The sequence below is a fragment of the Amphibalanus amphitrite genome, unplaced genomic scaffold, assembly GCF_019059575.1.
Source record: "Amphibalanus amphitrite isolate SeventyFive unplaced genomic scaffold, NRLGWU_Aamphi_draft 000659F_arrow, whole genome shotgun sequence".
Lineage (NCBI taxonomy): Eukaryota > Metazoa > Arthropoda > Thecostraca > Balanomorpha > Balanidae > Amphibalanus > Amphibalanus amphitrite.
The window spans coordinates 90657-116943 of NW_024882153.1; the positions used below are offsets into that span (position 1 = coordinate 90657).

The 26287-nt window shown below is 56.9% G+C and overlaps 1 protein-coding gene across 4 annotated transcripts in view; it reads left to right on the plus strand.

Moving 5' to 3' along the window:
• LOC122364148 (titin-like) overlaps positions 1–26287 on the plus strand; it is an 88851-nt gene that overhangs the window by 25274 nt on the left and 37290 nt on the right. For 2 of the 4 annotated variants that reach the window (XM_043334269.1, XM_043334272.1), the window contains exons 1-2: positions 17074–17177; positions 18255–18476. In XM_043334269.1, coding sequence (XP_043190204.1) covers positions 18375–18476 — 102 coding nt within the window. In that variant the 5' untranslated portion in view covers positions 17074–17177; positions 18255–18374. Of the gene's footprint in view, positions 1–17073; positions 17178–18254; positions 18477–26287 lie in introns of those variants that run through there. The other 2 variants (XM_043334271.1, XM_043334273.1) reach the window with 1 other exon arrangement.

Here is a 26287-nt window from a genome sequence, read left to right on the forward strand (position 1 = left end):
TTTGGGGAAGTCGTCAGAGATTCCGTCGGAGCACTAAGAATGAGAAGGAGAAGAGGTGAAAATTCTGGGAGTGGAGATGACATGAATTGTCATTGACCGGGTAGATGGATTGCTGCAAGTTTCGTCCCAGCGGCAGGAAGCGTCCACTGTTCACCTGGCTGGAATGCTGAAAAATATGGCCCAAAAGGTAGTGTTGGTAGTGTGAGGCCCACAAGTACACCAACGATCACCAATTTTACACCATGCTGCTTACCAACCTGGATTGACAGTCAGTGTTCATGTCTGTCACTCACCATCAAGACGCTCGTCGCATACTCGCCAGATCCTGGGGATCAGATTTCGAAGCCGTCGGCCAGGTCCTGTTTGTGATTCAATCAGCTGCCTGTCGAGCACGCCGACATCGAGACGAGAGCATCCCGTGGTTTTTGCCCTCCCAGCCGTCATACGGGGATAGGCCGCCTGTAAAAAGACATCGCGTGAATCGTGAAGAAGTGGGCTTGGCTCTGGAGTGCGAGCGCGCAGCACAGGTAGGTACAGGTGGAAGACCCGCAGCGGGAGGAACTGAGAAAGGACAACTGCCCACATAGTTCCTCGAGATTGCGATGTCAATAGACATGCTGCCAATTATTGTTTTGCTTACGTCGGGTCTCTTCTTATTTATGCATACCTACATGTTGATCAAGCATGTTTTATTTTACTTGGTCTGTCATTTTAGACTCGGATACAGCCTGTCGTTCTGAGGTGTCTGACGGCTGTCTCAGTCAGAATGTCAGGTCTGGCGGCGCTCACGTCTCCATCGCGCCGTTCCTGGCTCCAGCGGCGTGGCGCGGCGCGGCCACCGTGGCGCATTATGGCTCCGTCCCACGGCTCGGCGCGGTGGCCGACGGACGTCCGCCACGTCCGGCTTGTGTGTGAACCCGCCGGTCCGCTGGCCGCCGCCGGAGGAAGACCGGCGCGGCGAGCCACACAGCGCTTACCGGCCGCCGGCGACAGGCGACCAGCCGCAGCTGGCGGGGCGACAAGCGGCCGAGTGTGCCGCTCATCAGCGAGCTGAGCGATCGAGTGCCCCCGTTTGAGCGCCTGCTGGCCCGGCTCACTTCCACCACATGGTCCTCTGATGGTTCCCCCGGGCGCCGAGACGACCCAGTTATCGCTGGTCTTCTTTGATGAGCTGCGCGACGGGTGGGGTGACGGTCCGGATTGGGGGATAAGGAGGTCTGTGATAAGGTGGTCTGGTGTTCCTATATCCGAGGGAAAGTGGTGGACTGCTGTTTGTTCCAAGATGATCACTGGCTTTATTCTTCCGGATTAGTTGACGCTGGATGCGCTAAGAGGGGATGCTGAGTCGTAAATCGCCTAAGTGTGAGTTCACGCAGACCTGTGGTCTACCTGAGCTAAGCAGTGGGCTTTCTCTGTTTCTTCATGGGGAGACCGGTTACCTGTGACTGCTTTCTACGTCCGGGAGATCAGATCATAGCGATGGCATGAAGAAACGGTAGTTTGTGTCACTTTCTCAGCCAGCCGAGAGGTGGAATGGAGTTTTATAGGTACGAGATGTTTTGTAGAACACTGCTCATTCAATGAAACACACATTTAGCGCATACTGATGTCGAATGTTTCAGAGAAACCAGGAGGAAAACATCCACTCTCCCGTAATTCAGGAGCGCTCCGACCAAAACCAATTTAGCTGTCTGGGCGGTTGTCGGCGGCGCGTTCGGCAGCCCATTGACCCCGGCTCCCAGTCGCTGGATTCGCGGCTAATCGCGGGCTGCGGCCGTCATCACGGGCCCAGCGCCGATAATGGGGGCCGCCTCTCGTCACGCCGGCCTTGCGTAAGTGGCCGGCAGCCGGCCGCCGCAGAACGAGAGCCGCGCAGAAAAACGGAGCGCCGTGCTGTTTTTGTCCGAGAGCCGCCATGTTTCAGGCGGCGGACAGTGCAGATGCCTGGGCATCTACAACCGGCGGCAGGGAGCTGGAGCAGTGTCCGACACCGCGCTCAGCACGCCTCAGCTGCGCTGACCGATCGCGGGGGTCGGACTGTTTCGGGGGCGTGTCGCGGACTGCTGGCACGTGAGAACACGGAAAAGGCGTCGATAAACGCGCAGAACGCGATGCATGTCTGGCATTGCGGAAAATGTAGTCCGATTTTATCACTGCGCGATATCATCTTAGTTCACGCTTGATTTGCTAAGCTCTTCAAGGCCCTAATGCATATGGGTACATACTTCGCTGTTCACGTCTTTTGGTAACGCTATTAACCCGCGCCCCAGTGGCGGTCTCAGCCAACTTCGCCCTAGTGAGGGGGGGCATATGTTACCACCCACCTCTAACTCAAAAACTAAGAGGGCTAGAAAGACGCGGTAAAAAGCAGTCGATAGCTCTCAATGCGTACGTTTGAAAGTATTTCGGTCATTTTTCACCTTTGAGCAATATTGGGGTCACCAGAGGTCATCAAAGGTCAAAATTTGCCAATTGTCATAATATTTTTTAGAAAACATGCCGCTATCTCAGGAACTATGGTAGCTAGAAAAACGCATGGAAGAGCAAACGATAGCTTTTGAACTCTTCTTTTGAAAAGGTCATTATCAATATTGACCTCAGGTCAACGGTTTAGCCTCCAGAGGGCAAACACTCCAAAAATAGCTGTTTTTACGAAAAGTGTTTTTCGACAATAGCTTTCGACTACAAAAAGCCACGACATTTCTATGGCCAGAATCGTGTTCCCCTCGCCGAGACGCGTCGAATGAACTATAATTTGACCTTGAAAGGTCAACTTGAAAATTTGACCTCAGGTCAAGGTCATGACCTTTCCGGAAAAGGTCATGTTGCATATCAGTCGATGCGTCTTAACAAGACAAACACAATGAGACCATCCCCAGCGTTCTAGCTCTTTCCAATCGCGAGTTATTGGCAAAAAACTGTTTGTAGCCTCAAGTGACCTCGGATGACCTGTCTAGAGGCTATCAGCAAAAATGACACCTTGGTCATCACGAGTGGACTAAATCATTGTGATTCTGAAATATTTGGACTGTTCCGATGCGTACACACGGATCTAGAGGCATTTTCATTTTTCTCCATTGACTTGTAATGGAAAGGTCACGCCACTGACCTGACCTTAGGTCACAGATATAAAAAATCCGAGATATAAAAATTGTAGGCGCCCATAACAGCATGCAATCCACCAAGTTTAAAACCTTTCTGACAAACACTGCAGGCTGGACATGATTGCAAACTTTTTTTAGGCTTGGTCAGTTAACTTGACCTGGTGACCTGACCTGACATGACCTGGGGTCAAAAATTTCACACATTGTCCAAAATTGATGTACCAAAAGCTACCCCAAGCGGCGCGGCGCTACGCGCCGCGGTTTTTTATTCACACGCAAAAAACGCGACAGGGTGGTAACATATGCCCCCCCCCCCACCTGGGGCGAAGGTTAAACTGGATGTGAAAAATTGTTCATACTTGTCAATAAAATGATATCTGGAAACTTCAAGATTAAATGACTTGAAATGTGTTTTTTCTTTGCAGTTTCATGCGTTTCACCCAAGCCAGCACTAACAAATTCTATTCACACCACAAAATGAGAGTGGCTCCAGGGCGCGCCCTTCGCGGTGGTCCTGCTCGACTGTATGTTTCTTACTCCGACGCAGGAGTGAGTGAGGCAGTGTGGGGCGGAGCCGGCTGGGGCTGGGGGTCAGGTCCCGTCTGACCGGGGGTCAGGCCGCGTCTGACCCTGCCGCCGCGAGCCGGGCTGGGTCAGCCGGGTCGGGAAGGGGTTAGAGCGCGCGGTCGGTGGCGCCTTTGTAGGCGACCGCCGCCCACCGCGCTCCATCTGGGCTCACTACAGGAGCGGTAATGGCGCCCTCGCCGCCGCCCGACATGACGCGGTCGGCTCCCGGTGTCGTCACCGCGCTGCACTTTCGAGGCTGGAAGCCCGGCCCAGCCCAGCCAAAAACAAGTCATTGCCGACAACAGCGAGCACGGAAAGCTGCTTGTGCCGCCGCTAAGCTGCGTTTCCAGAGTGCCGACTCTGGAACCGGCCCGACGGCGGCTCCGTTTCCACTTAGCAGGCAGTCCGGCGCCGGGGCCGGCCCGCGGCGTGACGGCCGGGCACGCAGCCGCCTCTCGGGTTGCATTGTTTTGGTGGCGCCGTCTCGGGTATCGGGGGACCCGGGGCCGGTCGGTGTGACCGTGCTCACGTCTGTACCGACACCGCCTGACGTAAGCGGCGACACGCCACCGGCGTCACGCACCCGTTGTGCAACCGTGCCCGGGCGGCACCAGTAGTGCACGACCGCCCCTCCGCCCCGCCCGGCGGTGGCTCTGCCCTGATTGATGATGCGCCTGATACCGCCTGCAGCCGGCCAGAGCTCGTTAATCAGGGCCCGCTGGCCGGCGGCCGTCAGTCACTTCCTACCTGTCGGGGCCGGCCGCGGCTACCCCGACGGTACCTGGGAGGCTGCCAGGGGCGCCGCGCCGCGACCCCGGCAGACGGGCCGTGACGGTCCAGTGAGTCCCTGGAGACGCCCCGGAGGTCACCGCCGCGATAGGTGTCAGTCCCGGGTTCACAGCCGGCTGACGTGTTGGTTTGTTTGCGTCCAGGCCTGCCAGAATGTGTGGCGTCTCTCAGCGGCGCTGGATGCTCTTCAAACGCCGCTGTCCGATTCCCGTGCCAGTGTGACATCGCGGTGTCTCCGCTATTTTCTCCCGCCGTCCAGACCGGCGTCGGCAGGCGCCCAATCTAAATTCCGAGCGCCTCGCGTCGGCGTGCTCTTCATTCGTCACTCTCTCCGCAGATCCGACTTTCCACTTTAAAGGTAGTGTGCCACCTTTGAAAGATTTCCCATTTTATTTTTCCTAGGATAAGAAGCTTCTGTTTTTACCTAATATCGCAAAAAAAAAATCAAAAATGGGCCTGGAATAGTGCCTTTTTCGCCTAAAAGTTTTTCGGTTTTTAGATATGTATAACAACTGTAGTGGGCTCACCTGCAAACAGGCGTCGGGCAACAATCGCGAATGCGGCGCACTTGTGACAATAAGCAAAGGTCATTATAGTGTTACGACCATACGACGTACGGGAATGAGTTATCAGCTGTCTAATCGTAGACAACACAATGTCGAGCCTTAAACTGTAAGCCCGTATTGGTATTAATTCTTTTATTTGGCTGTCGAACATTATTTATGGTTTGAAATATGATTTTATGTAAAATAATTGATATGAAAAAGCCGTCTTATAAGTTATGACCCCATTTCACCACACGCAAGTGGCAGAAATGACAATGATCAGCTGACGCATTTTTCTTGGCCGAAGTCAGAGCGCGCGGCCCGACGCACCACGCGTATTTGGAAATTCCGACCTCGACGAGCATCAGAAGCCACCTAACAGGCGTGTTCGAAACCGCAGGAGATGATGATGAACGGGTTTATCGAAACTTGATTGGATGAGCATATCGGTAATAGCGATTTCAGTGTGTGCATTTATTGTTCATAGTGGTGTGAAATGTGGTTGGGGTACGACCGACAACCCGTCGGGGCGAATTTCGCACTGGGGTACTCAAAATTTGAAGAATTTAAGACGTTTCCATGAGTTTTGAAGGTATGGATAAGTTCTAAAAATCCGGTTCTCCTTATCTGGGCCATTAACTCCATACGGTCCAAGAAAGCTGGCACACTACCTTTAATGCCACTTCCATCCACCTGTCTCGGCGTCCGTCCTGCCTCAGCTGCCTCTGGCCTGAGCGACTGACAGCTCTCATGGCTCGCGGGCTGCCGTGGTTCGCTCGCTCGCGGCGCTCCGTGGCGCGGACCACTTCAGGCCGTATGGAGCCGCTTCGAGTCACTCTGAGTTGTCAGCAGCGCCCGTCAGCGGCGCACGTCAGCGCAGCACGTCTTTGAGCCGTCACTCTCATCAGTGTCAGTCGGTCAGCGCTGAGCAGATGGTCGGAGAAACGCGACGCGACGCGACACGCCGATCGTTCTAATGCCGTCTCAGTGCCGGCCAAATCGGTCACGGAGGCAGGGCGGGCGGGCTGCCTGGGCGGGGCAGGTCTGGTCTGGCCGTCTCGGGGACCAGTCTCCGGCCCGTTCTCGAATCTCGGCCTCCAAGCCTGGAACGGTGGTGACCGCCATTCGCTAGGGGTCTATAGTCCAGACGGAGTGTACTTATATAAAGTCCACTCCGTCTGGTCGTTGGACCAACACAGGTGCTGACGGCTAACTGACAGCCGGGCGGTCCAGCGCGGGCGGGGTCACCAGATGAGGTCAATGTCCGCGGTGGTGGCTGCAGAGCTTCGCCAGCTCTCCTACAGCTGCGCCAGCTCTCCGTCAGCTGCGCCAGCTCTCTATGACGGCTGCCGCAGCTCGAGGCATCTCCAAACACGGTTTGGCGCGCCGGCCCGACTGTGACGGGGGAGCGGTGAGTGTGTGTCGTGGCGGACGGGAGAGCACTGAGCGATGTGCGCCTCCCGGAATTGTAATGAGGCCGAGCCGTGTGGGAGGACGCGCTCCGCGTGCGTGCTGGTCCTGTCGGTCGACACCACCCGGGCCACGAAATTGTTTGAAAGGTGCGGCCGCCGACTGAATGCTAAATACCGAGTGTCCGTACGCTTATGCTGGTTATATCGGCCCGAAGGTAATTATCAACGTTTTACCGACCTCCATCGGGTGATTTCAACCGCCGGTCTCGGCGATAAAATGCGACAATTAAACACACGAGAGCCGTAGTTATTTGTGCTGTCTGACACTTGTGAGTCGTTGTGCAGGATTTTATGTCTCGAACGCAGTCGGCATAACCACTTGAGAATGATGTTCACACATCACTGTTCTAGCGCCCCGGTTCCTTTTTACGACTGGCTTAACTTGTCACGGTTCAAGATTCACTGCCTCGTTACTCATACATGATACATCAACTCCAATGAAAAACTACCTGGGGATTAGTTCAAGTTTATTGGGCGTCACGTGTGCGTACCTTTCATCCTTCTGATAAGTGTAATTAATCAAATATTTGATTCAAACGTAAAGACGTATAAACTCCGTGCAGTTACGTGGGTTTTCTGTCTTTTTTCTGTTCAATAAGGAAGATGATTTGTAGCAGCTAGGTAAATTCTCAGTCAAAAAGCCAAAAAATAGCTCCATGATCTCGATGCCCAAAAATGTATCTGACTTTTACACATACCCTTGCTGAAATGTGCAGGCTCTCTTTCGATTTCGATGGGTAATATCAACTGTTATACACACATTTAAGTGCATACACATTGCACGCTCATAGGTAATTAGATGCCTGAACCTCCGAGTATGTCATTAACATAGCACGATTCGCTGCCGATTAATCTGCCTGGCTCTTTATGCCCGGCGATTCGTGCCGATGCCGCTCATTATCGCCGCCCTGTCGGGTTTTTCGGCTGCGCGTCCATCCATCAGGTGCGGCGCTGGCAGCCGATTCGGCTCCTTTGTCAGGATACCAGGCACGGCGCAGAACTTCCCGGCGCTCGGGAGACTTCAAACGCTCCCCGACCGACCCCGTCCGCTCCGGTCGGGCTTCCGTCGCAGTGCTGAGACTTCAGCGGCCAGGCACTGGGACGTTTTTAGACCAGAATTAAAGAATGACGACGGGTTTCGGGTCTGTTATTGATCGGGGCTGACCCGACGTCCTTTGAAAGGAATAAGATGCCGGATGAAAATGGAAAAAGCGTGCAGTATAAGTTACGGATATGACATTTTGTTGGAACTCAGCACGGTCAGTCTGTTCGACTGGCAATCATCTGGCCTCGTGTGATGGGCGGTCAATGAACGTCAAAGTTTGACGTGTCGACGTGTGTAAGTAGCCGGGCGTGCTCTGCTCATGTTGCCCACATTGCAGCAATGGCCGTGACCGTTTGCTGCCGTGCTGCAGTAGGTAGTAGTCTTGATGTCATAGTATTTTGTTTCTACTGTTTCACGTTGCTGCCAGGGGCGGAGCTTCCTATTCACTTGGTGGGGCGGCCGCCCCACCAACTTGCCATTTTGCCCCACCAATACGAGTTTTGCCCCACCAACTTAAGCCGATTTGCTGGAATTTACTGCTTAGCCAACCAATGTTTTTCGCATTGAGGAGCTTTGAAATGGCTGTGTAATGCAAAGTATTATCTGTGTAATGAAAAGAATTGATTCGTCGTTGTATTTTATCGAAGTTTACAATCGGACATTGTAGGTTTGACAACTTTTTGCCCCACCAACTTTCCTGGAAAAGCTCCACCCATGGTTGCTGCAATGCTATTAAAAACTCTGAATGCAAGCGGCAACTCAACACCAACAGCTCTTTGTAAACATCGTGGTGTTTTACGTGAAATGAAATCATGAACGGATTTTAAATGTCATGGCCTCAAAGTCGTTAAGCTTTTCACCTGCCCGCCTAGCTACGTCAGAACTTAAAACCATGCCTTAGGTAACCTTTCTAAGTGCACCTAGGTGCCGTCGTTTTGTGATTCCACAGCTCCCCTGTGGGTATACCAAGGCCTTTTCCATGCTGCTACCTAGTGACCTTGTTATCGTACCGAGCTAGTAGGCCGTTTGTCCCCAAGGACTATCAAAAGGTCTCGATCACCTATACAATGGTGGACGGTGGCCTTTGACCGGCGCTGCTTTGAGCAATGGGTCATTAGATCATATCTGCCCTTACCTGATTTTTTTTTTAAATATCATTCTGCGTTTTTGTTTTTTCCTCAACGTTAGAACCGTAGGCGCCCTCTGCTGCTTTATCTACATTCCACCTCTCTCATCTGCCCCCGGTCGCTGTGCACCTTTCTGTCATCCGCGCTGCCCAGTCCTCTCTAGCTGGCAGGCTCATCATCCCGCCACTGCGGCACGCGGCCGCCGGCCGTTCTCTCAATGAGCCGCCTCTGCTTCCGCATACACACAGGGCGCTGACGTGTCCCCGGGCGCGCCGCCAGCCGGTGCGTCACGCACACGGCACGCGCCCACAGCACGCACTGCCAGGGACGCTTGGCTATCCGCCGTAGCGATAGCTGTGACTACATAATCTCGGAGCTGTTGAACCTGCCACTCTTCAGAAGTGCGTTTGTGTATCTGTGCGCGCTGCGGGTTCTCGGGGCCGTTTGAAGTCTCCGCGCGGTCGTTTGCGTTGTTGAGTTGGTTCCTCTGAGGGTATGTGAAGGCGATGGCCGTTTGAACGGACCAATGTTTGGGGAGGTAGGCCCGGGCGCCGCGCCGAGCGGTGAGGACCACCGACTGACAAACAGGCTGTTTGGAAAATCAACGGCCGTGACGGGCCCGGCGCAGACGGTGGTTACCGGTAACCGGGCTGGTGGTTACCGGTTACTGACTTCACAACTACCAGGTGCCGGGCTGGTGGTTACCTATTGCTGACAGAGCGAGGCGCCGATACTGCGGTAAGAATAGCTACCGGCTACCAGCACTGGGACGTTTTCCGTTTATCTAGCAGACAATAAAGTGTCCTGTGTTACGCCGGCCAGGGTCTGGGGCAGGCTGCCTGGTTACAGGAATTATACAGATGTGTCCTTTGACAAGCGACAGGAGTGGTCTGGGATTGATGCCAGGCGGGTTCGGACCGGGCCGGGCTGGGATGGAGAGCAGGCCTGGCCGGGCTGTCGGCCGGAGGGTTGGTCGGTCACAGGTGGTCATTAGTGCTGTCGGCGCCCGGCGGCGGCCCGCTCCCAGTCGCAGGATGCGGGCCGCGGAGGGACGGAGGGACGGAGGGACGGCCCGATGGATCCGCTCACGCACTGAGCTGCTCCCGTTCCCATCGCAGTGCGGACAGTGGACACACGGGGACGGCTGAGGACGGCCACGGGAATCGCCGGAGAGGACGGAAACTAACGGAACAGTACGGCCCACGGTCGAGACGCCGGTATTTCAGGGGAAAATGAGTTTGTATACGGACATACAGCTGTTTTTTTATAGCATTTCCGCCTTTGTCTTTCTTCTGTGAGTCGCATTATGCATATCATAGTGTTCGGCTCAGTTTAACTAAGTAATGTAATGAAGGTAATTATTTTTAATTGCCGAAATGACTAATTACAAATGATCACGACAGCTCTACCATAATTAGTCACGTCAAGCTCGACAGCGTCACAGACTGGCCGTCACCGGGGAATGAATATGCCTCCGACATGCTCCCACCCCCGGCAGACAGACGTGCAGACGTGCAGGCACGTCTGGTAAACATGAAACATAAACAGGACGACGGACAGACGGGTGGCGGGTCAGCTAACGGCGCGGCGCCGGTCCCAGTTCTCCCGCCTCTAAAATCCACAGCTGGATACGCGACGGCCCTCCTGAGCTGTGGAAGCTGCGCGTGGCTGCCTCTCGGAGGACCGTTCTTCTGTCGACGTCCCCACCTGAGCGTTCACGAGTTATTTGTGACGAGCCGCTGTTTAACCGGCTCCCCGTTGTGTGCTCGTCTGCCGCGTGTTTACCGTCGCCGGGTGGGCCATGTTTGCCTCAGCTGCCGTCGGGCGCTGCTGCTCCCAGCCTGAGGTATAGGGCTGCCAGCCGCTTTGTGCCAGAGGTACCGCCCTGCTGCGCTGCTGCTCGCAGCCTCTGTGCGCCAGAGGTACCGCCCTGCTGCTGCTCCCAGCCACTGTGTGCCAGGGGTACCCCGCTGCTATTCCCAGCCGCTGTATGGCAGAGGTACCGCCCTGCTGCGCTGCTGCTCCCAGCCTGTGTGCCAGAGGTACCCCGCTGCTGCTCCCAGCCGCTGTGTGCCAGAGGTACCGCCCTGCCGCGGTGGGGCTCTCGCCGCCGTGGGGCTTCTCTGACGGGAGGCGGTGGAGCGTTATCCAGGCACTGCGCCACATTTGCCACCACTGCGCCGGTTGCGCCGCAGTGGGTCTCGCCTTGTCACCCAGATGATGGGTGCCATGTAACGGTGTGGCCGTCACGCGCGCGCTGTCCATGTATTATGCATGCCCGGCCGTGTCAGTCTCGCGGCGTGCCGGCGCTCCGCGGCCGACCGGCGCCAATGCACAGAAGCCGGACGGCGCAGTCCGCTGCGGGAGCTCGGTCAGCCGCCGCGCTGGACTGTCGGCACGGGACGGTGGCGCAGACACGGCCAGGGCCGGCCGAAGGCTGTAAAAGGCTGGCCACGATCGCGGGCAGCTGCTGGCGATCAGCGGCCCAGCTGCCGGCGATGAGCGGCCAGCTGGAGTCGGTGACCGCGGCCTGTGAGCTGCGGTCCAGCCAGCAGCAGCGCCCGGGAACAAATGCTTAACCATGGGTGCGCGCTTCGCTGCTGGTCTGTGTATTGTCTGTGGCTACCCCTTGGCTGGTCTTCCGGCTCAGTTGCGTCAGACTCGTCCGTATACATGGGCATTGGAATGAGAACTACGAATGATCGGTGATATGGGTCAGTTTGTGGCAGCTGCAGCTGCGGCTCTCGCCCTTTACCAGGGGCGCTGTCCGCTATGTCGCCCCCCCCCCCCGACACCTGCCCCTCCCCCCACTGGACCGGTTACGCCCCGGGCGGTGAGCCGTTTCCGGGGCGGCACCGGGTCACGTGACCGTCCGCACTGTACCGCTTCCGTCGTAATGAGTTTTTTATCTGTGTGTTGGCTCGGATGGCGCAGGTCGGTCGCGGCACTGTCAGCTGATATAGGTATATGATATACTGCGCGGGTCTTCGTTAACTTCCTGGAAGGGTGCGATACAGTTGTGCGGGTCTTCGCTGCCTTCCTGTGAGGATGGTGTTGGTCGGGGTTTCCCGACCTCCGTCCGGTGGTGGTACCGGACCAGACCGTCTGGTTCCGCTCCGTTGATAGTGACGGGAAGGGGAGGGCTGTGGCCAGTGGGTGCTGGTGGGATCAACTCCTGTGTAGTACCTAGCTGGGAGGGCTGTGGCCGGTGGGTGATGATGGGATGGGACTGTGCGACTCAAACTCCGGCCCCGGCCGAGATGGGCTGGCTGTCGGAGGGCTGTTCGGAAAGCTGAAGGAAACATGGGCGAAACCTGGGGCAACCGAATTTTATCCGAAATTTATTGTCTGCTTTAATGGCATTGCCAGGCTTTTCTCTCTTCGATTCGTACGTTTTGCTGGTTTTGATTTAGTTTCATAAGATTCTGCGTCACTTTACTGCGCAATTTACCTGATCTGCTTGCCACGGATCTCGTGTAGACTTATCTGCAACAGACATTCTGCGACGCCCACGCCAGTGTTGTTCAGCTTGCTATGGTCATGTCCAATTTGTATGCTGATGAACTGACAAGCTACTCAGAGATTTCAAATGTTAGTCCCTCTGTGCTAACACGATCTGATAATGTCCTGGCTTCCGCCTGAGAAAACAAACAGCGCTCGTCCAGCGCCGGGCCCTTCCATTGTTCGAGTCCGGCGGCCGCCCTGGGCCGGAGAGTGTGCCAGTTCTCAGGCCTGTGGGACGTGCGACTGCTATTGAAGCCAAGTGGACCCGCGTGAGGTGGTCATCCCGCTGAATTTGCTGTCATACACTGTGCTCGGTCCCGTTCTCAGGGCTCGCCGCTCGTGCTGATGACATGGTACGGTCCACCGTCGTGTAGGTCGGGCGAACATCGAATATTGCCACCGTGGTGTGACCGCCTGAACTGCACCCGCACCTGCAGAGCGTCGGTAGTCGTCACCGACGCGGTCGGTTGGGTGGCGTGGGTGGTGCGGTGGGGCACAGCCTGTGTCCACCTGGCGCCCCGCCCTCCCCTTCCGACTGTTGGCACAGTCTCTGACGCTTCCTCACTGCAACTGGAGGAAGGACGGTGTGCCGGAGCAGCTGGTGTGCAGAGGCCGCCGGCCCACCCACCGCTGTGTAGATACATGCATGCGATGGCTCCAGCTCTGCTTGCACGAGCCGTGAATAGTTCTTCTGATGTGGCTGACTGATTCGCTGCTACTACAGGCGGCGGCAGCGGCGTTCTCCCATGATCGACACCATGAGGTCACCGGCCGCCAGAGGTGACTCCGGGAAAAGTCTGGTTACTCCTCAGCTGTGACTACTGACTATGTTACCGGGCCCCGCTTCCCCAGGTCCTGCCAATGGGCAATGCCGCCATTGTAGCGGCAGGACTGGGGCGGTGGCTCAGCAGAGCAGCGCTGAGGGTGGACAGCGCTCTCCCCGGCAGAGGTCTGCCCTGCTGCACCTGCATCAGTGAGCCACTTCGGCTGGGAGGCGATGACTAACAGCCAACTAATGACGCATTGTGAAGTGCATTCTACTCCTAAATGGTCACAGGCTGCTATTGCATATTTGAGACGATGGCAAATCCATTCTGACCTTTGCTTTGCATTTTCATCCTTGCATTTCACATGCTTCACGAGAGACACTTAGCATGTTTCATAATTGCGATGCCAAGCATCCTTCTCCCCGAAATGCTTACACACACATTTCATTTTGTAGCATTTTATTTGTGCATTTGTAGATTCCTCGCCTGGATAAGGGGCATTTCTGCGGGTCACCGATGACCGTAAAGACCTTGGTATCTATGCGGATCTGGGCCCATTGTTCGCTGTCGTTTCCATCCCGTGAGCACGACGCTTTTTCGCCGGCGCCGAGACACCCACATTCCGTGGCGCCTTTTCCACGCGTCCACTCGACTCGACCCCGATCCTGGCTGCCGAGTCATCGAATCGAGTCGGCGGCTCACCGAGTCACTAAACAGTCGTCTGTCGCTATATCGGGGAGCCGGCCGTAGCGGGTGGAGCGGCGGGAATCCGTCCGATTTTCTGTCATCAGTAGATAGCGCTGCGCTGGTGCAGCAGGGGTTCACGGACCCGGGCTGAGTGTGGCAATTGAAAAATGTATGTAGGTACTAATCAATAAATGTTTTTAACAGACAGACATTCTAAACGCGTTTAGTTTGTAGAAATGGTACAGGCCCGTATAATTTAACTTAAATGATAGTTATGGTGACTGTCGTTTTAGTCATGAGGGACAAGATTTTTGGAAGCTAGGACACATTTATTTCAATCAAGCTTGAAACGTATTTCGATGACATATTAAGGACAATTCTACTGAAATGCCCTAGGTGAATGTCAAAAAATCTTGTATTTGTATTTGGGTGCTGTAATCGGGATTCGTGCCAGTTACCGGACATGGTGTGGGCGCTATCTTGGGAAACCCTCCTTCCGATCAAAACAAGCAGTCACTGAAGTCATGCATTTTGGCATTTGCAAAAGGGCAAACGGTTGCAGGTGTCTGGATAGGCATCTGAAGGGGCGTTTTTTGGCGGACTTGGGTAATATTCACGCCCAAAAGGCTGGTCAGGCGCACGACGTGTGTTTTTGTTTACGACACGTAATACTGGTGACGGTGAAATAACTCTGCATGCCGCGCTATTCTGACTGAATCCCTGAGCCCCTGGACCTTGTCTGAGCCCCCCTCGCCCTCTACCTGTGACCCCTCTCGCCCTCTATCGTCGGAAGTGGCGTGTTTCCGGCCCCGCTCGTCATTCATGAGCTGCTGAAAACGTGTCAGTCCTTTCGGTCACGGTCGGCCTACCTGCCACGTCCTGGCGGCGGCGCTGTGGTATGATTTCCATGACCGCAGTGACACAGGCCCTGGCAGCCCGCGTCGGACTGAAGGTTACCCTGCCGGCAGCGCACAGTCCCTTCCTGAGAGAATAGGTGCCGTCTTTAGCGCTTCTGTCCGCATTCGTCTGAGCCTCCGTCCCCGCCTCTTAACCCAGGTGAGAATGCGCGGATTGGGGAAAAGCGCGAATACCAGGCCGATTTTCCGGCCGGTCCGCTCAGAGACGCTCAGCTGTTCTCGGGACCGACGGGCGTGTGTGCCGACAGCTGCGCCGATTTCGCGGTCGGTGCGCGAATTTCACCGCCGCTGCGCCGTGTTTCGTCACCGCGGCGCCATGGATGTCGCTGCCCGCTGATGGTGTTATTACGGCCGACCGTGCTCGCGGTGCCGTTCTCTTCCTGTCGTCGTGGCGCAACGCACTGCGGCTGGGCCGTTGGCCAACAGCGCGCGGTCGGCGGCTCTCGCGGCCGCGGTCGGAGACGCGGCTGAGATGCGCCAGCTGCGGTGATATAATTTGGTAGCGGCGACCCGCGGGGGCTGAGGTAACTCGGCGGCGCGCCTGGCACGCGCTCGTGCAGCGTGGTCCGTCCCACAGCAGCGTCACTGACTGATGTGCAGGTGACGGGTAACAGGCGGTGGTGTGGCCGAGGTCATGACCCCGTGACCCTGGTTACATGGGTCGGCCGGGTCACGGGCCGTCCAGCCGCCGACAGCCTACGGCTGCGGAATTCCGCCGGAACGGGGCGCGCCTCGGCACCGCGAGTAGGCAGGAACCGCCCTCAGTCCACCGCCACCGCGGGAGTCGCCGCTACTGATACCGACCGCGCGGCCGACAGCGAGCCTGAACTATCTCCAACTCTGGTTCTATGTGGCTCTGTAGATCATAACGTAACGCCTGTCGTGGTAGATTTCGTCAGCACTCCTCCCAACCGAGATTGGGTCATGAAAACTGCGTGGATGGCGGGTGCTGGGAACATGACTCGGAGCGTATTGCCGCCACGTGCTGGGGACTGGCGCCCCTGTCTTTGCCCTCTGCGAGCAGCTGGGGAGGTCGCTCCGCAAATAGCCTCCCTGTGTGAGAGCGGCCGTCCCATCGCCCCGCGCGTGGCCGGACTGCTCGGCCCCCGGCTCCCAGGCTCCGTAATGCACCTGAGCGGGTCACGACCTGTGACGTCACTCGGCTCGGGAGTACGGGGAATATTGTTTACATGGCGTGCATGCTGTTCACATTACTGTCAGCTCCTGCCACTATAACCGACAGTAGCGGACAAAGCAGCCTCACGCTACCCGTGATATGTGGGGCGGCGGAACCTCCTGGAATTCTCGACTCCGGTCAGTTCTCTCTGATCTAGTTTATCAGTCGGAGTGCTGTCTGGTGGCCCCCGGAGCGCTGTCTGACCACTGTTTAACGACCACCGCCAGAGGAGATCGTGCAGTTCCACTTCAGAACCTAACCCATAGCGTTCCTCGAACCGATTCCAGGGGAGGGAATGCCGAGTGTGTTCAGCCGCCACACCCAGCCACGGCCGCGCCGCTGGTTATCCACCCGTGCCATGCGGAGTCGTCACTGTTACCACTGCACCGGGCGGTGGATGGTGGCTTAGGGTGATAGTCGGCGGGCGATGGGCGATGGGTGGTAGTCGGCGGGCGATGGGCGATGGGCGGTGGGTGTCGGACGGTAGACGGTGGGCGGCGTACAGTAGACGGTGGGCGGCAGAGTGTTCGAGCGCTCGAGTGACCGCTCCACGCCCTCCCATCTCGTCATCTCCCGACGAGCGGCGGCCGGACGCTGCAGCGGCAGCATTCCTCTGTAATCGTTATGCGGCCGGCGCGGTGGTGGTACGATGCGAGGCGTCCCCTCCCCTCCCCTCCCCGCTCCTGCCGGCGGCGGTGCGCACCAAGGCCAGGAGTCGCCGCCGGCGCTGCAGGGAGAGGTACTCGAGCGTACCCCCCGAACAATGCTGTAGCGGTAGCCGCGCTGCGGTTCCGGGTGCGTACAGAGCAGCCTCCGTGACGCTGAGGTCGGCCGCGCCGAGCGTCACGGCACGGAGGTGGGACGCGGCCCTCTGGCGGCCGCTGGCCCGCGCGGCGCCACCTCCGCACGCCTTTGTCCGTCGGTTGCCGGCGCGGCCGTGCGGCGGTGTGGCGAACGGCGCCGGACTCCTGGGACACTAATGAGCCTGCCCCCCATGGTGGAGATGGAGATGGGACTGTGGTCTACTGGACCTCAGTGTAGACCCTGATCCCTGGTCCATTCCGGGCTGTCTCCGCACTACGAGCCGCTCGGTCAGACTGCCCTCCGCTGTCTCTTCCCGCTCCGCTCAGACCCCGGCGCCCTGCCCCCACTGTTAGAGCCGCTCCCTGAGATGGGATGGGGTGTCCCGCGGGCCGCACCGCGTGTGCGCCGGGCAGCGGCCTTGCGCGCGGCGCCGGCGGCGCGGCGGTGCGCCAAGGCCGCGCGCGCTGCCGCTGCCGCCGCCCGGCTGCCCCCGCGGCGCCGCGCCGGCCGTCGGCAGCGTCACGGACCGCGCGGCGCGCCAGTACTGGGCGCGCGGTGCCGCAGGTGTGGTCGCTCTCGGCGGACCGAGCGCAGTGGGCAGTGTGGTGCCACCGGACTGACGGGTGCGAGCGGCGGTGACTTCCCGCCGCGACAGGAGGATTACTCGGAGCGGTGAGTGGCCGCTGTTGTCCGGCGGTGTGCGTTTCCGCGCCATGGCGCTGAGCGCGCGGCCCGACCGGCCGGGCGGGAGGGGTTCCTAGCGGAGTTGGGCAACTGCGGGCGCCGCTGCGTTTCCCTGTTGCGATATGGTCGCAGGGTGGGAAGAAGCATCATCCGGTGGTGTTTCGCCACTGATGTTTGAGCCGAGGCCCGGAATCAGACGCTAAGCTCGCTCTGGCTTACCGCGGCTCTTGAGATTTCGCCTTCCAGGCTTCAGCTATCTCAAGAGTCGTGCTCAGCTTGATCTGACCGTGGCTGTGAGCTCAGCTGGCTGTAGCTGGGAGCTCAGCTGACCGTAGCTGGGAATTTAGCTAGCCGCAGACTCGGGACGGTCCGCCACGGCAGCTCTGCCGATGCACTGCTCGCTGCCGCTGCCTATCGGTCTCAGTTGACCGCCCACCGGCGCCGCGGACTGCGGAGCCGGGCCGTCCGATCCGCGCCGCAGCCCACGCCGCCCTCCCCACCGTCCGGTTCTCACCCTCCCCCTCCCTCCCCGCAGCTGTCATGAGCGGGTGTCAGTCCGGCCGGTAGTCTATCAGCACCGCGCGGCCCGTTATCGTACCGCCGAGTGTCGCCACTTGTATCTTATCTGCACGGCCGCCGCGCCGCGGGGAGGTCGGCCGGTGCAGTACTCTGTGTGGACGGACTGACGGCGGACCGTCCGGCGCCCACCGCAGTGTCGAGACGGAGCTGCCCCGGTCAGGGCTCTGAGAGGAGTGCGGGACGCTGGGGAGAGCTGAAAGTGTTTGGAGGACTGAGTGATAGAAGTGCGTGCGCCTCTTGTGGAGTGCACGAGCAGAGGAGCGTGTAAGTACCGGCTCATTCGAATGGTTTGCAGCCCCTCGCTGTGCAGCGAAGTGCCCACATAAGCCCTCCGTAAGTGACTGTGTACTGTCACCATGCGGCCTGCATTTACAGACTTTTAGGACCACCATCCACTTGCCACCTCCAGCTACCCAGCGCGCTCTGAGCACACAGAGACAGTCACTCCCCACAGACGACTAACCATCCCGTCTCTGCTGTTTTCAGGGCGGACAGTGGCCTCTCTCGAGCTCCCCGCTGAGTGAGTCGGGTCAGTGAGGCGCGGCGCTGGGTCAGTGAGAGGGTCAGTCAGTGAGGCGGCGGCCTGCAGCGCGGGCGGCCGGCGCCATGCCTGTGTCGGCCAACTTCAGTATGGAGGCGTACAGCAGCCGCGGGGAGCGCGGCCGGCGCAGCAGCGAGTCCTCGTCGGCCTCGGACGCCACGCGAGAGGTGAGCAACGCCGGGGGGTCGGCGGGGAGGGGGCACGGGTCGGCGGGGCCGGGGTCGGTGCGCGGGTCGGTGGGGGTCGGGGCACGGGTCGGCGGGAGGGGGGGGGACGGGTCGGTGGCGGTCGGGACACAGGTCATCTGTAGATTAGGGCACAGGTCAGCGGAGGTCGGGACACGGGCCGACCGATGTAGCTGGTATTGATTCATGGTGCCGGTCAAGGATGCGTGCGGAAAGAGGTTCTGTCAGGGTTGTGAGCTTTGTTTCAGACTGTGACGCTAGGTCATGAGAATGAGAGGTCGTATCAGAACTGTCAGGGCAGTACTGCCAGGTCGTATCCGGTTTGTCAAGTCAGGTCAGGACTCAGGTCTCTGAGACCGGATCAGGGATGCATGCATGTATGGTATTCTGCGAGGTGGCGTGTCAGCACTGTCCCATTGAAATCACACCTCTATTGAGGTCGATATGTGAAGGACTCCCACTATTGATGTTTGTCCGTGGCGATACCGGGGCGCCGGGGTCGCTGCGCCCCGGTCCACTGCTGCGCCATGCACCGCTGCGATGTTAGCCTATCGAGATCAATGTTTACCCCTTCCACTCCCCGGAGGGCGAACAAACGCCGGGGGACTCATACCAGGCTGCTGGCAGTCAGTCTGTTTACAGAATTGGCATACACGGTGGTTAACAAACTTAATCCTCAGGGTGACTGAAAGTCACTTGATTTGCACCGGATATCTGTTGTATCTTTTGGTAAACGATCGGCAGAAATTCGTGGAAATGAGGAAACATTTGGAGGATTAGCTGCTACTTATGCACACATTGTCCCTGTAATGAAACCATGCTCCTACTGTAGAATCATATAGACATTTCCTCCTTCCTTGCACAAATGTACATGGGTACTTACATGACGCTTTGCACAAAGATACAATTTTGCTGAATTGCCCCTTAGATATGTCGATGCAGAAAGGGTCTCGAAGAAGTGGTGGGAAGTAGGCTTGATTGTGACACACTGCACTGCCAATTGGCCGAACGCTAGTGGTGTGTGACTTCTGAGCGAGAAATTGAGTGGCAAAGGTCCGCCATTGAGTTAGAACGGTCTGCACATGTACATATGTATATGACCTGAGGCCGGGTGGCAGGACATTTCAGTGGTCTAACGGACTGTGCATGTGCTAACACTTAAAGGCCACCCCACACTGGACCTCGCATGCGGGTTGCGAGTTTTTGGGTTTTCGGGTTTCTTCAAAAGTAAATAATACATTCTAAGCTGAGTGACCCGCACTACCATATAACAAGCGAGTCTGCATGTTTTTAGGTTGTGAGCCACCTTGCATCGCATTCCAAAAGTTGATTTTCAGTCAACTTTCGATTTTCCTCGCTGCGAGGTCTGCGAGTTCTGCGAGGTTTACTGGTTTTTCGTTTGAGTCGAATTTTGGTTCGTTGCGCTGGTATTGCGACTATATGTAATTTTCTGAAGGTGTAGGTACCGGCTTCACTGCATTCATGAAGTTACCATGAGGGAACGGTCTAATCACTCTATGAATTAGTATAATGCCCGCAAACTCGCTACCCGCATCACGCATGCGAGGTCCAGTGTGGGGCGGCCTTTAGTGGCACTGAACGTCTCTCTCAGCAACTCTGCTGCCTTGTTACGATACCCGTATACTTATGTGGCAATTAGCCACCCTGTAATTGCGTCAGTCGTGAGTTTACCGTAATTTTGCAATGTGCCTCGGACGCTGTACAGCTTTTTCACAGGCGAACCGATGCCTTTTGTGCGATTTGTCTCTTTCCTCCTTCTCAGACATCTGTCTATATGTTACAGACCGTATGAAAACCCAGTCCGTTTGCAAACGGCCTGGCCCAGTCAGGCCGTTTGAAAACGGCCTGAAATAGCCGGCCGTTTGCAAACCGCCTGAAATATCAGGCCGTATGAAAACGGACTAGGCAGTTTGAAACGGCCTAGACGGTTTGAAAACGGCCTAGTCAGTTTTCAAACGGTCTGTCGAAGTACAACAGCCTCTGAAGATAATCTAATAGATCCAGGTTGGCCGGTGATCAAGTTGTATCCATGAATGCTTGCGCATTCTGCCGAATGACTCGTCGATGTCGAACATTGTCTTACTATGCAGATGCTCTGCCCGGCCGTGTTCCCGACAATATTACTAATTATATACATAAGTTCTCGGTCCGCCTCTTTACGGCCATCCAGTTGATGGAGCCTGGTGAAGCCACTACTGGTGAGGTCTGGTGAAGCGTATTACTACAAGACTCACCGATTACCTATTTTGCGGAACAGTATAAAACGCAGAAGCTCACAATGGACATTAGAGTTGACATTAGAGTCCTCACCGCGCCCGGTCGACCGCCGGCGGCTGGCCGGTGGCGTACGCCGGCGGCGGCAATATACTTGACCATATTGCGGTGGAAGGCGAACTTTGAAGTCCCAGGCCGACCGGGCGCTATACGGGCCGAGACTCAGTTCTGCCAATCTCTTCCTGAGCAGAATGTCATGAAACGGTCGTGCTTCAACAAACTCAACATTGTCCAGCTATCTTCATGCAGACCAGATCGTTTTCAAAGTGCCTAGACCGTTTGCAAACGGCCTGGTGTCCCGAAAGTTGTCATACGGCCTAGACGGTTTCCAAACGGCCTGAAATTTCAGGCGATTTGCATACAGCCTGGAATTTCAGCCCGTATTCAAACGGCCTGACTTTTCACTCCGTTTGCATACTGACTGGGCTGTCCAGGCCGTTTGCAAACGGCCTGAATCGGACCAGGCCGTTTACAAACGGACTGAGTTTTCATACGGCCTGTAACATATATAGGGAAACCGTGGCGGTGGCCTGGGCAGTTCGCTATCAAAACTTCCCTGATGTAAATCTGACGCAATATCCATACCCAGAACCGCCCTTTAAGGTGACTCTCCCCCGCCCGCCCTGTGCTCTTCTACCGCCCTCCGCCCTCAACCCACCGCCCACCGCCCGCCGTCCACCGTCCGCCGTCCACCGCCCACCGTCCACACCTTCCATCGTCTCGTTGTCCCATCGCCACTCCTGCTCCTTACCAATCCTCCTTGCTTCTCCCTTCAGGAATGTCCCCAGGCCTGGTCTAACTATTTCGACATCCGAACGATTCCCAGGACCCAGTAGCGGTGCAGTATAGCGCCAGAAGCTCACGTTCCTATCATCTCAGTGAATAACCTGCCCTGACGTGTCTCACTCTCGATTCTCTGTTCTTGTCCACTGTCACTGATATGCCACGCTGTGACTGTGCGGAAGGAGGATTCATACTGCGTTTGTCCAATTCAGTGACGCGTGGCTCTGAATCCCGATCACGGGCGCGGCCGTGCTATCCGGACCGATAGAAGTCAGCGGGGAGGGTGGGGTTATCGTGCAGTCGGTTCATCCGCCGCCCTTGCCGGGGTCGCTCCGATAGCGGGTAGGTGACTCGTGGCAGTCTGATAGGCTCCATACAGCTGTATGTTGACTAATCGGCGCTCGATGTGGCTGGTAGAGCTCTTTGTTAGTGTGCGTATTTAGGGGGCCCACAGAGATTGGACCGGATTTGGGCAGTGTTAAAAGCTCGTGTCGGTGGTATCGTGTGGTGTGTTAAAAGTTAAAACTTCTGCCTCTGCTGGTGACGTCGCTATCAGTAGGTAGGTCACACAACGTCGGCTGGGTGGGTCACTGAATTGGTAAATCGGTGTTGGGTGGAGCGGCGACCTAGGCAACAGCCGACAGATCACTTGAAATGGAACGGGTGATGATGAATAATGGATATTGATGTGTGAGTTTCGACAAATTTCCGCCGAGGAATATGTAGCTGAACGTGACTTGGAATGCTAAGTCAGCATGCCTGCTGATTAACAATGCGCGAATTATCATATTCATACAAACATTGACAAATCTCTGTGTATCCAAGCTGCTGGCTGGTCAGTTGGCGTTGCTCAGTGACTCGCTCGTTGCCCGGTGACCACTGCTCGGAGCCCCGGTCGGTCGGCGAGCCACGCCCTGGTGGCGGCGGGTGCCGGCCTGCATGCACTCACTGAGCAGAACTGGCCGGCCTGCACACTCGCAAATTGGCCCACCATTCAGCGGCGTGGCCATGAGTCAGGCGGCGCGGCAGATGTGCCAGTGTGTTCTCCCCGGCCGACCGGGTCCTTGGGCGTGCCCACTTATCAACAGAGCTAATGAACAAGCTTGTCAGTATTTATGGCCCTTCCAGAGCGCACTGACGCGGGAGGCGCCTACTGAAGGGCCGAGCTACAGACGTAAGGGAACCAGACCGAGCGGAGGTCACTGCTGGCGGTAACTGGCGTCGGAAATTCGCAGTGATCAATCTACTTTTTCAGCCAATTTGTATGCTTTTATGTCTGGCGGCACGGTTTTTAGCCTATATCGATGTTTTTGCAATTCTTTTTTCTGTATACATCGGTGGTTAATGCGATTGTTTTGTTCGGGTCTGTTATCATAATCTCCGTCGATCTGAGATCGGGATTTGATCCGCGCCGGGCCTGTGTCCGATCGTGACCTGGGCCGGGCGGTGACTGGACCAGATCTGTGGGGCCGACCGGCTGGGCGGGGCGGCACAAACACCGAGCGCTAATCGGCCTGTGTCGCCGGCCCGGTGTGTCATGGCTCGCTGTACCCGCGTTAGCCGCGCGGCGTGCTGTGGCGTGCCCGCGACGTACCGGCGGCGTGTTGCCGAGTGCCGTGCTATCCGGAGACAGATCTGTCCAGGGCGACACGCCCCTGGACGGCCGGCCACCGCCGCGGTTCCCGGAGACCCGATGGGACCGACACGCCCCGGTCGTGATCAAAAAGTAACAAACAACTCGCATCACTCACGGCATGTCCAGTGTGCGGCGCGGAATTAAATCGGCGAGATTATGCGATTCGAGGACTGAGGACGGATATTGCGATCAGTCAACCATAATGGGAAGCGCTGGAAAGCCGACCCGAGGCGTTTTTATATGCGCTGTAACGATTGTTGTATTTACGCTAGAAAATATTAAGTTTTAAAATCTAAAAGATATAGAAATGTGTTCTGTAGACTGTACTTATGCCTTTTTCAGTCGCAGCCTTTATCTATGACACTTACCTATGTCAGTGTAGTTAGTCTAAAACAAACACTATTTTCCCACGCATTACCTGAATCTCGTAATCTTCTTGTCCGTCGTTAAAAGAATAACAACGACGACATGCAGGGCGCGAGATCTGATCATGGGCAGCCACGCTGCCGCTGGCTCTGGATCTGATCATGGGCAGCCACGCCGCCGCTGGCTCTGGATCTGATCATGGGCAGCCACGCCGCAGCTGGCTGGGCTGTGCCATTGTTTTTTAGTGGACGTGCCATTCGCGGCGCAGCGGGTGCCAGATATGACGAAAGTGGCGCAGCGCCGCGAGTTCTCACAGGATCGCTGCTCTCCCGAGGGTGTCCTTGTGAAGGCGACGTGACTGCGAGGCCATGGACGGTGTCGGGCGACCTGGTGACGACGAGACCTGACTGGACGTGTCGAGAGGTCACGACTTACGACATGGTCCCATCGGAGAGGACGGTACCCTCGCACACCGGCTGGTCTGTAACGGCTCATCACCGACCGTCGCTGCGGCGTGGCGCGCTAATTAAATGGTGACGCTGTGACCGTTCAGGCCACTCTGACACACCCACAAGCTGCCTAGTTGGGTCCATATTCTGCAGCGCTGACGTCCGTCCTGCAGCGGTGCAGTGGCTGACCGCTGACCGCTTACTGCTGACCGCTGACCAGACCACTGGCACCGGATGTGGGGATGGAGAGCTGTAAGCTAAAGTGGCCCGCCATTGGCCATCCTCCCAGTCCTCACCCCGTCCCCTCCCAGTCCTCTCCCGTCCCCGCCCAGTCTGCACCAACGGAACGCCTCACCCCCTGCGCCTCTGACTCTGTGGGACACAGTGCAGTGCACCGTGCGGGTATGTACCCACTGTCCTGGACGGTCCATGACCGGTCCGTCAGACCCATACTCGATCCGACACGTATAGATGTCACTGCACGTCAATTGAGCCTCCCTGCACAGCGGCAGGTCGTGGCGGGAGCTCTGCGAGCTACCATCGGAGGCGGGATCGTGGTGTCTCAACCAATAAAATGCGATTATTTGATACAGACGAGAAGCGGCCTCGTGTCGTATTTCTTTCAGAAGCCGTTTTCTTATAAGTAAATGACGAAGCACTTGTGTGAACAGCATTATGGCATATGTTTCTTTTAAAGATAACCTTATGTCTAATGATTCCGAAAAGCAAAAGGTTCCAAAATTACTAGCAAAATGAATATATTTCGGACACGGTCCTTCATCAGGTTCAAAATAAAAAAATCGAGCATATTTTTGCAATTTTGAACTGAAGGACCGTGTCCGAAATATATTCATTTTGTTAGTAATTTTGGAACCTTTTGCTTTTCGGAATCATTGACCATAAGGTTGCCTTTTTCTTATATTGCATTCGTTGTCCGCTGGCCAGTTAAAAAACCCAAGGCAATTGATTGGCACCACAGTCCACAAACATGGTTCTGAAACATGGAAACAGTCTTACAATTTCTGCAATCTCCTCGCCGCCCGGTCCGCCGATGTTCCGCTGACAGCTATGCCAGCTCTGAGGTCGGTCTCTCGGCCGGCGGCCGAGTGCGGACAGATGGGGTGGCGGAGCAGGAACGGGTGCCGAGAGGTCCCCCTCCCCGGCGGTTAGGAGGGGGGGGGGACTGGCAGCGGTGGCCGGTATATTTATCTGTGGCTGCTGTCGTCATCCGGCCGGCGGCCTGACTCAGGGGCCAGTCCGGCGACCTGTGACCCTGGCCTCATGGGTAGGGCGGGTGGGCGGACACCCCTACCACTGGCCGTATACCTCCCAGCCCATCCCTGCCCATGTGTCTGTCCTGCATATGCTTACAGCAGCGCAGGACAATGGACGGCTGTGGGCGAGGGCAGGGGCCCTGATACCTGTGGGAGGATGAGCTGAACGCAGTGTCAGCAGGATGATTCATGGGAGACCGGGAGACCTCCCCAGGTGACCAGTAGTGGCGGAATACCCTCAATTAAAGGGGGGGCACTGTCGATTTGGTCCCATTCTTTCCATGCAACGCCCATAGGCCTAGCCTAATGTTAAAATGTCAAAATCAAAGGGGGGCACGGTGCCCCGGTGCCCCCCCCCCCGTTCCGCCGCCTATGTAGGTGGCCAACGTGTGGCACCGCAGCAGATCTTCTCGTGCCGTCCCTCCGACTGCCCCGTCCAGGGTACCTGCTTCGAAAGCTGAAAAACCAGGTCGAAGCGCATCGCTTCAGCCATCAATGGCGGGGCAATTCAATTGAACAAGTGCATTGCAACGCAATGGATTGCAACGCACGAGATGAATTAGCACCAGGTAGTGTACCATCAGTGCCTGGTATCCCTCAAGTCCTGAGTCATGAGCTTTAGCTGCAGCCCGGGGCCCTTCCGCCCGCCGGGGATTGCCACCGATCCCCACAGACACACCCGTGTGTTCTCTACCGCCGTCCGACCTTCCTTCCGACGGCACATCGCTGGCCGCCGGCAGAGGATGGCGTCACGAGTCGGCGTCATCGGCCGCATCCGTGACTCACCGCCCGGCGTGACTATCGCTTCTGAGGGTCTGGGGCCGATTCGAGATGGCGCACTAGGAAGCTAGTAAGACTAGGCGGCCAAGTGACACTTGAATGTAGTGACACTAAGCGGTATTTTACACCAATCGGCTAGTGGCTCAGCGCGAACCGAAATCGCATAGTGACGCTTGAAATCAAGTGTCACTAGGGCCTTAGTGCGCCAAC